Source organism: Callionymus lyra, chromosome 17 (genome assembly GCF_982586985.1).
Source record: "Callionymus lyra chromosome 17, fCalLyr1.hap1.1, whole genome shotgun sequence".
NCBI lineage: Eukaryota > Metazoa > Chordata > Actinopteri > Syngnathiformes > Callionymidae > Callionymus > Callionymus lyra.
Window position 1 is genome coordinate 6,931,854 of NC_141834.1, and position 12,230 is coordinate 6,944,083.

The 12,230-nt window shown below is 37.1% G+C and overlaps 2 protein-coding genes across 2 annotated transcripts; both read left to right on the top strand.

Moving 5' to 3' along the window:
- Positions 1–4,377: 4,377 nt before the first annotated feature.
- tmem244 (transmembrane protein 244) lies at positions 4,378–7,515 on the top strand. Its single transcript, XM_087813102.1, has 6 exons — positions 4,378–4,483; positions 5,387–5,472; positions 6,022–6,098; positions 6,235–6,360; positions 7,178–7,222; positions 7,409–7,515. The coding sequence occupies exons 1-6, from the start codon at positions 4,391–4,393 to the stop codon at positions 7,504–7,506; spliced, it is 525 nt and encodes a 174-aa protein (XP_087669228.1). The 5' UTR covers positions 4,378–4,390; the 3' UTR covers positions 7,507–7,515.
- Positions 7,516–7,894: 379 nt separating this feature from the next.
- fkbp6 (FKBP prolyl isomerase 6) lies at positions 7,895–11,976 on the top strand. Its single transcript, XM_087812791.1, has 9 exons — positions 7,895–8,360; positions 8,661–8,778; positions 8,844–8,933; positions 9,026–9,228; positions 9,303–9,422; positions 9,489–9,686; positions 10,004–10,113; positions 10,198–10,285; positions 11,583–11,976. The coding sequence occupies exons 1-8, from the start codon at positions 8,298–8,300 to the stop codon at positions 10,268–10,270; spliced, it is 975 nt and encodes a 324-aa protein (XP_087668917.1). The 5' UTR covers positions 7,895–8,297; the 3' UTR covers positions 10,271–10,285; positions 11,583–11,976.
- The last annotated feature ends 254 nt before the right edge of the window (positions 11,977–12,230 follow it).

Below are 12,230 nucleotides of genomic sequence, written 5' to 3' on the forward strand. Positions count from 1 at the left end.
ATCTTAAATATCTGTGTTTTTCTGTTTCTTATCTTATCGTAAACCTTTATAGATCAACATGAACATCAATGTACTTTTGATTTTCGGTGGACAATATTTGGCTCCAGTCCTTGAGTTTGACGCATGTTTTCGGGGGCATTTTGTGTTATAATGTCTCTTGCTTGCTGATAAAATGATGAGAAAAATGCCGTTATTGTTCTGCATTTCTGTCAAAATCTTAATTTTTCTTCCTGATCTTCTCGATGTGACAAAGATAAAAAAAATATTATTGCAACTTGCTTTACCCGTGGACAAAAAAAAGACAATTCAAACTGTACAATAGAAACCTATTTATGGTTCCTTGTTTCAAATGCTTTCTATAATGAAAATATACCAGGCTTGTTTAAAAGCTTCCAAATGAGTCCTGTTCCACCGCGAACAATGCTAACCGCTAATCGACGATTGTTTCCTTCCAGTCCTTCTCTGAAAAATTCTCATATTTCTTATTTTCCCTTTTCAAATCTACGTCTATTTCAACCTAAACACAAATCAGTCGGGCTGCGGTGTTTTCCCAGATGTCGAATCGCTTTGTTCCGAACGTTCTTGGGTCGAACAAGTCGAAAAGATGTTGTGTCATTTCCTGTGTTTACACGAGTGAAACACACACCAGCTGAGGGGGGTGTGTGTGTGTGTGCGACGACAAGGAAATTAACGGCAGATACTGGTCGTGCACGTTTGCCAGCGCGTGCCTTTTTTGCTCAGATGGCTCAGATTAAGTAGCAAAAAAACGTTGCTGGGATTAGAAGAGAACAGCTGGAAGTGGATAAACGCTGCACCCAGTAATATGGAGATCATTGAAGCTATTTTGGACGGCGCTCAACTCGAAATCTGCCGTCTGACCTTAACCCTCATTTTACTCTGATGCCACAGACACACACTTCTGACCCCTAAAAAATAAAATACATTTCCTGCTGACGTGTGACAGCTGTAGGATCAGGATGAACTCTGGGCTTCATAGGAGTCCAAGCCTCAGTGCTGTGAGGTCATTAATCTTATTTACATTCCTCAAATAGTTGGAATGAAAACACAGAGGGGCCGCTGGAGTAAAAGGAGTGAGAAAGAGGGTTTGGAGGAAGACAAAGACTTGGTGGACTCTATTGTTGTCCAGGCAAGAAGTTCAGATTGAAGGATTTTACAGATTGATGAAGCTGTTTCTATCGCTGTTTTTAACAAACACATCAAGTTTTGATGAGAGTTTGACAGTCAAGACTGGCTGGATTCTCCTGGTTTTCTCATGTCCAAGAAATTATAATATCAAAAATATTGTTTTAAAGCCTTGTTGATGACGTTAGAAAACTAAAATTAGTTAATAAAACATTATTAATTGTCATTTTTATTTAAAGATTAGACTTTTTTGGTAAATATATATATATATATATATATATATATATATATATATATGGACTAAGGAAATTATATAAATATACAAGAGTCAAGATATACTCAAAGAGGATAATTATTTCAAAATAAAATAAGACTTTTCATTACAAATAAAGACAGACAGAAAATGTCTAAACCAAATACTTGTTATTTTACTACGCTTTTATGCTTTCTAATAACGATCAAAGGTCCTAAATGTATGATACTCAATCAATTAATATTCTCTTTATTATTTTCTATCCTTTGTTTTCATTTCATTATACCTTTAACATTGGTTTCAAGGAGTTCATCCCAGCTCCATAGGTTGAGAGGGTGAAGGACATCCTTGTCTATAGTTCATCTCCTGCCACTTGTAGACAATTGAGAGTCAAGAGTTGGACTCTGTGGGCTGCAGTGGTCAGCACTCAACACCTCTCCTGGTAAATTAAAGAACACATGGTGTTGCATTGAACCTCTGAGAGGAACAACAGGGTGATGGTTGAATATTTAAGAGCATATGTGGGAGGTGTTTGATTCTAAAAGGAGATGTTTAGCTGCGTATTTGTCAACGTCGTTGTTGAGAATATTTCCTACATGGAAACATGTCAGCGACTGGATATGGATTCAATTTGTGGATTTCAAGACTTCATCATGGAGAGGAGCCTTTTTTTTTTATTCAAGATGACGTGTGTCCAGATGTTTTTCACTTGATATCCGGATGATAAAGATCGTAGAAAGAGTGCAGAGTTGACTGTGATCTGATAAGTCTTCAGCTCTGGAAAGATGAATTGCTGATCTTTAACTTGCTGTTTCTCTGCACAACAATAGTTCACTAAAGTCACATTTAATTGGTTGTTTTCAGTGGATGTTGAGCAGAGAGGAGACCAACATTGTTAAGCAAGGGATTCTCTTCCTCTTAATCCACTTCAATCTTAAAAATGAGAAAAATAAACGACATTTAACTTAATAAATTAATTAAAATGCACTCACGCATGCACATTTTGGTGTTAATCTGTTGCTTGATGTTCTGGTCACAGAGCCTCTGTGTTATTATCTATTTATTTTGTATATTTACTAAACTACTCCTCCCATTTCCTGTATCATTTACAAAGCCTATGATCTGAGTGTATTACCTTGTTTCAACCTGGGAGAGAGCGAGAGAGAGGAAGGTTACCGAAAACATTCTTTTATGAAGCCTGTTTGAACCTTTAGCTGCGGTTTAATAATTCATCCGTGCGCAGGAATCTGTCTAAATGCTTTTAAGCCTTAAAGGATGTTCTGTTCTTCATTATTTTTTAAGTATATTTTTGGTGTAAAGACAAGGGTGTTTCAACTTGGCAGGATGTTTTCACTAAATCTTGTGATGCTCAGAGTGAACGTCCGTGTTTTCGGAACTCACAGCAAACACACAATATGTTGAAATATTGTTCAATCTTATTTTCCTGATTGTATTTGTATCAGCGTCAACATAAGTACTGTAGTTAAAGTAGTAGTAGAATTTCCACATTATTTGCACTAAATGTATTTCTGTCTCGTCCACAGTGACCTCAGAAGATCTGTAGTCGTTTCCTGACTTCTTCAGTCACACAAATATTGACGCCCACCTTGCCCTGCAGACCCCCTGGACTCCGTCGCCATGGTAACACTGATGCAGGTTACCGTGGCAGCAGTCAAATCATCGCCTCTCTTTCACTTATAAAAGCAGCACGTGCGACTTCCGGAGCACACTCAGACGTAGGCTGTGACGCTGAGAGTGGGATAAAGAGTTGCTGCTGCTATTTAAGGACTTATGATTGTGATGCTAGAGTTTCGTCATCTGCACTTCCTGCTCTCTGCTCCGTCTTCCTTACGCTGTTATAATGGAAATATGTTACTACGGTAGATGTTAGTCAGTGGATCCTATTACTAAGAATTATTATTTTTAAAAATATTTTTTACTGTTACTTCAATCACTGACACTGTCACTCTTGAATAGTCTTCTAACTGGGAATAAGGATTTGCTGCCACCTACTGGTCATGTTTTAAACATCACTTTAAAGTTTTATATTGATAATCAATGGGGGTTCTAGACATCTAGAGTTTAAAACAGTGTCAGATTTAAAAAAGAAGAAGCAATATTTAAACAATATATCTTGAATTTTAGTAGCATTTATTATGAACCATATAACAAATAAACATCATTCAATATTTCATTTATACAAACAAAATGTGCATAAAATAGTGCACATAATAGTAACAATTTAAAAAAAGAAATGTTTAAAGAAAGCAATTACTATAGAGGGAGAGAGACAGAGTGTTCTTCATTATAGATATACAAATCTATTGTCAAAACAATTCAGCCGATGTTGACACTATTTATTAATATTTAAATAATAGTACTTTGCTTTTTTCCCCCCTGATTATTAATAAACAAATGTATTGAAATGTTGTCATTTATTAGTAAAAGCCTTGAAACATTTTTTTACCTTGTCTACACAAGATATTAATTGTCAAAAGTCAAACTAATCTAGATGAAGTTGAAACTATTAGTAAATTACAAAAGTATTTACCATTTTTTCCCCCTCATAATTGATACACAGATCTATTTATTTGTTTATTTGTAAAAGGCATGAAACATATTCGAGTTTGGGTTTACACAAGATATTTATTGTCGAAATTAAAAAATAATGTAGCCAGTTGACAATAATATTTTAGCAGCAAAATATGATTGTTATGCTGCACTTACCACGTTCAACAGATAGGGGGCTGTGGAAGATCACACAGTGGACAAAATAAAAAAAGTGAGCAGTCTCTCTTTACAGCAACAGTATTGTTGTTATTATTTAAAGGATCTCACTATCCTGCTCATCCCGTGGGATTTGCTCGGACCTCTTAGTTGTAATCTCATTTACTCTAATCCATCCCTCCTCCAGTTCCCCAGCATGCTCTCTCACACACTGCACAATGAACACATGTAGTCTGAACGCTCTCTCTTTGTGACCAGCGGCCATTCATGTTGTTGGACTTCTGCTGTCGTTGCTGTGGATTCACGCTGATCAAACGTCATGGACCCCTCTCCCTCAAGACCACGCCCAGCGATACATGGGTAAGCACTCGCTGTCGGTGTAGAAGGACGAGCTGGAGATCCCACATGAGGTCTCACCTGTGCAGGTGTATTTGCTGGTGTGTAGGGTCACACAGATCAGTCTGGTCTTGACCAGGTTCATGGAGCACCAACAACACAACCTTTCAAGTCTAAACAAGTCAGAGTTTAGGTGACTGATGGCATTAGCTCCAGCTTTGTTTCCCACTCGAACCATATATCCTCTTTACTGTCTGGCTATAATAAACCTGCCCTACATATTTAACAAACACTGTGTCAACACGCAACAAAATAACATCCAACTTATTTATACTCGTTCTGAGAGTGGATATTGAGATTATTATCAGCAGCAACAGTCAGATTAAGAGGCGGCTCGTTGAACATCCTAACTCTGGCGAGCGTCCCATTATTTAATGTAATTAGTTTGATCGGTGTTGCAGGGGCTGAGATGTCAGGGCCGAGGACGCTCTGTTATCTTCTAAGTGTCTTGTCACACACTTCCTGTCTAGATAATCATCTTTGACGGGGGTTTTCAAACCTTTTGAAGATGTAGGCCTTCATTTTTTGTGGCTAAGTAGAAGTAGACTATATTAGAAAATAGATATATAGTTTAATAACAAAGCATAGATGAGGATCTTACTAAGACAAAATATGACTTAATATTTCCCGAGTCCATTTATTTAAACATGTTATATTTAGACAAAATACTTGTTTTTCTCAAATATTAATCACAAATCTATGAATAAAGCAAATACTGCACTTGTGCAATATTCATTGCCACACCTTTGAGGTTTTGTGAGCAATATTTGAGAATAATAGGTCTTTTGTGTTCATAAAAATTTTTGTTTAGTGATTTAGTATGAAAGTACTGTTGGAGTAATATGAGAACTGAATCCGTCTCTCCAGGTCGTCCTTCAGAATCTGTTGATGTGCATGGTCTGCTTCTACTCGCTCTACTACATGGTCGTCAGTCTCTGCATTGGACTGCTCAGGTAACACACACACACACACGGACACACGGACACACACACACACACACACACACACACACACACACACACACACACACACACACACACACTCAGTTTTTAATTTAAAATGTTTTATTGTATACAATCTTTGCACCAAATGAATGTTGCAAAAAGCCGAGTTTGTGTCATGGTGGTGAATTTTCACCAATAGATTTGTGTTGATGCTACTTGAACCAAAACTTCCTCACGCCCCCTAGTGGCCACAAAACAATGCTGCTGGCGTGCGACATACTTTTTTATAGATCGGAGCATATTCGATAAGATGGGATCTAACTTTCTAACATGCAACAAATTCATTTTCGTTTATTTAATGGCTTCTCTGTATGTTTGACACATCCTGACGTGTGATGCTATAGAAGATTTGATTTATTTTATTATATTTTATTATAAGTCATAACTTTTCATGCCAATGTCTCCATTTGCTCGCCGACTATGCAAAGTTACAAATAAGCAGTGACTAGATTGCAAATATCAAGACAAAAACGACTAAAAATAAATGTTTTTTTGCAGAGTTCATGAAATCAACAGCTTGTTGGCACCATTTGACTACACAACACAACCATCATGGCAGAATCCAAAATATCTTGGTGAGTTAGTTTGTTAGTTTGTGCTACATTTTCCTTCCATCCTATATTTGTTCATCAGGTTGTTTTTATCCAAATGTAGGTTCTTTACAACACTTGACAATTCTAAAACTTAGCTTGTTTCTTCCCCCCCCTTCAGTGGGTGTCATCTCCACAGAAGTCACCTACGTCCTGGGGGGGCTGGTCTTCGCCTGGATCGTGGAGGAGTGGGTCTGGGATTACGCCATCACGGTCACGCTGCTGCACGTCGCCCTGACAGTGGCAGGTGAATATGAACAGAGACATCAAGTGGATCCATCAGGGCGTGAGCTGATTACATCTCATTATGTAACTGCATATAGCAGCAGGCGGCGTGGACGTGGTCACATGACTGTGTCAGTCACCTGGAGATAACCTAGTGGGATTATAATTATGGCGAGACACACTAATGCCCCTTCGGTCATAAACTGTGGGGGGTGGGGAGGGGGGAAATGAGATTAATTAGCCATAACTAGCTAACTTTAATGACTTTTGTTCACAATAATGTAAGTAAGTAAGTAAGTAATTTTTATTTATATAGCGCTTTTCCAGACCAGGGTCACAAAGCGCTTAAACAATCAAAACAATATTCAATAAAGTATATACTTTAAAGATCAAGATAAAACTGATAACACAACAGGAGTTCCAGAAAATCAAGAAAAAGCCTGAACAAATAGAAACGTCTTAAGATGTTTCTTGAAGGAGTCAGTAGATCCATCAAGCACAGAGGGAGAGGAAGATCGTTCCAAAGATTCTGATCCACAGACCTCAGAGCCCGAGCTGGGGTGTAAGGCTGGATCAGATCAGTGATGTAAGGAGGAGCCTGACCATGAATAATAATAATGTAATTATTCTTATAAAATCTAATAATGGATTAAATTAAAGGAACTGTAGGTGCATTAAAAACAATATATAAATTCATTACAGATCTTTATCAATTTGTCTTTAAAAAATGTGTTTTTTGTTTGGTGCATTATGTAGATATATTTGTATTCTATCATTTTCTTGTTGGTCTCCTTGTTTGCAGATTTATTTATAGTCCTTTCATTGTTTTTCCTTCCCAGTGATGTCAGATTTCCCTTCAGCTGAGCACTGGTGGATCGCTCTAGGTAAGGTTCTGCTCCTTCACTGATCATCTCTAATGGACATATAACTAATTCCCAGAACCGAAACACTCCCACTCTTCCTCCTTTGACGTGGGAATATATATCCGGACGAGATCCTCCTTTTGCTTCTCCTCTGCTGTGAGGCGGCGTTCAGAGCTTCACTCGACTGTTTAAACTCTCGTCCCGCAGGTTCAGGCCTGGTGATGATGATATTTGGAGGTCAACTTCTGGCTTACAGACTCTTCAGGAACAACTTTGTATATCCTGAGGAACTGCAGAACTTCTGATGAACCACACGGACAATTTTGATCAGAACGTTTCATTTTAAATATATTTGGATGCAGCCATATGTGTTTATAGATACTTGATATACGTTTATAAAGAAAATAATTCAATGCTTTTTTTCTAACACTCTGTACTGTATTCATGTTGTTTTGTATCGTCTCTATTCTGAAACCCAATTGCAAAAAGTAGAGTTTTGTAGATTTAATTGTGAATTAGAATGATCTTGAATGTTAAGAAAAGAAAAATAATAATATATATAATGTTTAAATTTATTTTCAAGCAATATAGTAAAACAATTTATGTGATTTTATTTATGAATGTTGATTATTTGGGTAACATATGATCTAGGTGTATTAAATACCTCATGCAAAATGTGTTTGTAATATTTGTCTTTTTATTCTCATTTTACAAGCAAAACTAATATTTAAGCATAGACGCGAATTGCAACATTTTAAACTTGATGTTACTGACAAATGTTTAAATAAAGTTTCGCATTTATCCATTAATCTTAATAAATAAATAAACGTTAAACAAGACTGAACAGTGGATATACGCTAATGTTGAACAATAAAAAAAAATCGCTCTTTAAAAAAAAACAACATTAACATATTTTTCAAGTTATTAAAACGTCAAATCCGTTATGTTTCTGGATCGCGTCTCCTCATTGGTTAACGAGATCACGTGACCACAATCACTAACAGTAGCCATCATCAAAACTTCTCTTCTTTCTCAACTTCTTCAACTTGAAGACAAGTAGGAGAGTCTTGAGAATAATATTTTTTATTTTAACGTGATGCCGAATAACGGAATAATAAACCGGGCGATGCAGGCGCCGGTGACGCGCACGACTTCTCCGGTGAGTTCACCTGTGTTAGCTGCTACTAGCTACTAGCTACTAGCTAGTTAGCTTTAATAGCGGGCTAGCTAAAACTCACACTAGGGGCGAAAGTCGACATTTTTTTCATCGTGTATTTTAACACTTTTTGATTTTTTTTCTTCTGTTTTAGCACAATGTAATTATTAAAAAATAGTACAAAAAACTTTACGAATTCATTTAAACTATATTAAGCGCCTAGACTACATATTTATGTTGTTTAATTTTGATTGATTTTGTTCGATGTCATTTAAAAGTGTTTCCATCTGTTGAACTTTTTAGAGTCCATTCGAACATCTGGCTCACCGGATGCAGGATGTCCTGGGTGATGGAGGGATCTTGAAGCAGGTGGTCCAGCCAGGAGAAGGAGCGCCGGTTCCTCAAAATGCATCAGTACTGAGTATGTGTCCTGGTCTAGAATCATCACCCGATATTTAAAAAACCTTCTTTAAACTCTTCCAACAGTTCATTACTCGGCCTTCCTGGAGTACTCGAGTCAGCCTTTTGAAACCAACACGTATATAAAGCATCCTCGGATAATGAAGTTGGGAAGAGGTTTTTTTTATTTTTTATTTCTTTCCAGTGTAAACCTTTTTTTTTCAAACTATTGTATAACCTGAATCTACTACTACTACTTGATCTTTTAGATTTGACTCTTACTGGACTAGAACTAGGTCTGATGACCATGAAGAAAGGCGAGTTTTCCCGCTTCCTCTTTCGGCCTCAGTACGCGTACGGAGAGATGGGATGTCCTCCCCTCATCCCTCATGCTGCCACAGTTCTCTATGAGGTTGAAGTTCTGGACTTTCTGGACTCGGCTCAAGTGGACGAATTTGTCTCGCTGAGTCCAGTAAGATCTTTTGTTTAAAGGAACACCCAGAATTATCATGTACTAAGACTTCTTTCTTGCTTTTTTTTTTCCAGGAAGAGCAGAATTCAACACCGTTGTCCACTTTGATCCAAGTTGTACGTACTCTTCGTGAATTTGGGAACCGTTGCTTCAGGCAGAAGAACTTCTTCAACGCCAAGGATCGCTACAAACAGGTATCGATTGCGTTCGTGTCGGGATGAAAGTGTGTTTCCTAATCAACTCTAACTCGATCAACACAGGCCGTGGCTCTGCTGGCTAACAGGGAAACACAAAGTGATGCGGAGAAAGAGGAGATCAAAGCCTCGCAGCTGCTTCTCTATCTCAATCTGTCACTCACTGAGTTGCGGCTAGACAGCCCGAAGAAGGCCCTGAAATACGCCAACTATGTCTTGGAGATCGATCCTTGCAACACGAAGGCTCTCTTCCGCTGTGGTCAGGTTGGTCTGAAACGGATACATTTATATTCACAATTTTCCTTCAATTACAGATGTCAATGGACTGCAGATAATAAACTGACATTAACCATGTATTTTTATTAATTAGACAAGCTTCTATAAATTCACAGTAAAATTCATAATATAAACATGAGTCAATAATAAAAATAATAGCCCTGATATTTACAGATGTGTCAAAGATAAAATAATAATGAGTGGTTTTACGAATCGAGAAAATGAAAGATTTTTTTATTCTGTAAATAAAAGTTTCAACAGGGATTCCATTAGTTTCATCACCAACATGTTTCTGTCTCCTCCAGGCTGGTATGGAGCTGGGTGAGTATGAAAAAGCTCAGAGTTGCCTCATTTTAGCTCAGACCAGAAAACCTTTTGACAGCGACATAAACAACCTCCTGAGGAAAGTTGCAATGTGAGTCGCTGCCAACATTAAACTTTTTTTTTTTTTTTTAAAGACATTTATGTTGTGTTTACTATCTTTTCTTTTTTGACCTAGGAGTCTCAAAGACAGCCAGGACAAAGAGAGAGACATGTGCTTCAACATGTTCAAGAATTTACGCTCCCTGTAAAAATATACAGTTAGAGTAAGTTTTCCTTCATTTATTTTTAACATTTTTATTTATTACAGTTCTTAATTATTTCAATCCTTAAGAGATTCAAATGGAATAAGGTCACAGAAAACATTTATTTGAGAGTAATTTGGGTCCTTGTGTATCATTAATCCTAATAATTTCTTAACAATAAAAGGCAGTTATCTGTTAACATTTTTTCTTTTCAAATATGTTACATTCCATCATTGTGATACTTTTATGAAGGTGTCTCCTGTGATTGGTTGATGAGGTTTCATTTACAGCTGATCATGTATCATGATACCGTGTCCTCATTTTCAAAAGCCACTAAATGGCACTTATTGCTCTATTATCGGAAACATGAAACTGTATCAACAGCTGATGATGTTTCATGATATAGTGTCTTTGTTTTGTTAGCTCTGGATCACTAAATAAATACTTCTTCTTTAAACTGAAATCAGGAACTGTTATAGTATTTAGTTTCGCCAAATGAAGGGATTTTCCAGACGGCACCACATGGCAGAACAAGAGTTCTTCATCTACACTGTCCATGAATATAGATGCAGAATAAGTTGAATGTGTTTTGTTGATTGACTTGTATAACTTATTAAGTTAAGTCCAAGTAAATGACTCTCACGTTGCAACATGTAGGTTATTAATGTAAAAAACCATCAACAACAAAGCTTTCATAACTAATTAACTGCATCAGATAAATGATGACGAGTAGTTACTTTTAAGGGATTTTAATGAAACAAATGAAAACTGAAAGTTGAAGAGTAAAGAGATTCAGACCTACAGTATTTCCTGTTGTTTAAATCCTGTTAGTGGTCTGACCTGAAGGAATGGGAGTCTACGCAAATTTGAAAAGTACTTGAGACATTGCTTGAGTATTTGCATTGCGTCTAGATATGTGTGTAGGAAGTTGTTTAAATTTGTGTAAATTGAAGACACGATAGGTGCCTCGATTCTGGTGTGTTTTCATAAAATAGCTGCTTGTTCTCTGGCAAAATGTCTGCCAGCTTGTTTCTGCCACTGTGGAAGTAAAAAAAAAGAAAGTAGTTTGCTAGTAGTGCTTTAATGTGACTGAATACAGGCTCAGGTTGAATTTAAATGTCATATAAACTCTTGATTATATTATCACTGTGTATTTACATGTCAATGTTCCCTCAGCTGCTCATGTGATCATGGAAATAACCAAGTCTTTGCACTTCCTGATCAGGCTTTAATCTGTTTCCTTGTGTCATAAACTTGTCTTCAATACACGTTGTGATCTAATTGACACTTTTATTGTGAACATCTTCTTGTGTTTCAGGTGTCTGAGAAGATAAACTCATTAGTTCATCGTTTTGTTCGAAGTTTATGTGCAGACAACTGCATATATAAACAACAAAAGTGAGGTTGTGTTCTTTTCCCTTCAAGCTATTTCTGTTTCCATTGGTTTAATAGCTGCTGTCTTCAATAAAAGAACAAATTAAATGCAGAGTTTTGTGGTGTTGATCCACAGCCATATAAATCTAATAATGCCGCTCAGGGTCAATCTCCATAATCCCACAGTATTGACCTGCTTATTCATTTCAAGAAGCAATTAGTGCTGGAGTAACGTCCAAAGAACGTGTCAAGATCATCTCCGTCACATCATATTTGCTCATTTTACACCTTTGTTATTTTGTTCATTTGTTGTTTAAACATGTTTAGAACGGCTGCTGTCTGTAGCGCTCAGACAACATCATCTCATGTTTTCCATCTTCCCCGGCTTGCATTAATACCAGAGTGGATGGACTCCCCGGGGTCGGCCCCCGTCGCTGATGACCGGAAAAGCACTCAGTTGACTCTTTTTTTTTTTAGATCAATATTTCCATAAAAGATTTACGTCTGTCGGTGATTTATACTGATGGAGCAGTGAGTGCAGCGTGATAAATCTGATCCGAAGTAAGTCAAAGTGACTCTCTTGATGTACATT

Bases quoted from the DNA above. Each gene is read 5' to 3' on its own strand.
- tmem244 (XM_087813102.1), top strand. From the start codon at position 4,391: ATGTTGTTGGACTTCTGCTGTCGTTGCTGTGGATTCACGCTGATCAAA. The intron at 5,473-6,021 runs GTAACACACACA...GTTTTTTTGCAG, and splicing joins CTCTGCATTGGACTGCTCAG to AGTTCATGAAATCAACAGCT. The intron at 7,223-7,408 runs GTAAGGTTCTGC...CTCGTCCCGCAG, and splicing joins GCACTGGTGGATCGCTCTAG to GTTCAGGCCTGGTGATGATG.
- fkbp6 (XM_087812791.1), top strand. From the start codon at position 8,298: ATGCCGAATAACGGAATAATAAACCGGGCGATGCAGGCGCCGGTGACG. The intron at 8,779-8,843 runs GTATGTGTCCTG...CTCTTCCAACAG, and splicing joins TCAAAATGCATCAGTACTGA to TTCATTACTCGGCCTTCCTG. The intron at 8,934-9,025 runs GTTTTTTTTATT...TTGATCTTTTAG, and splicing joins GATAATGAAGTTGGGAAGAG to ATTTGACTCTTACTGGACTA.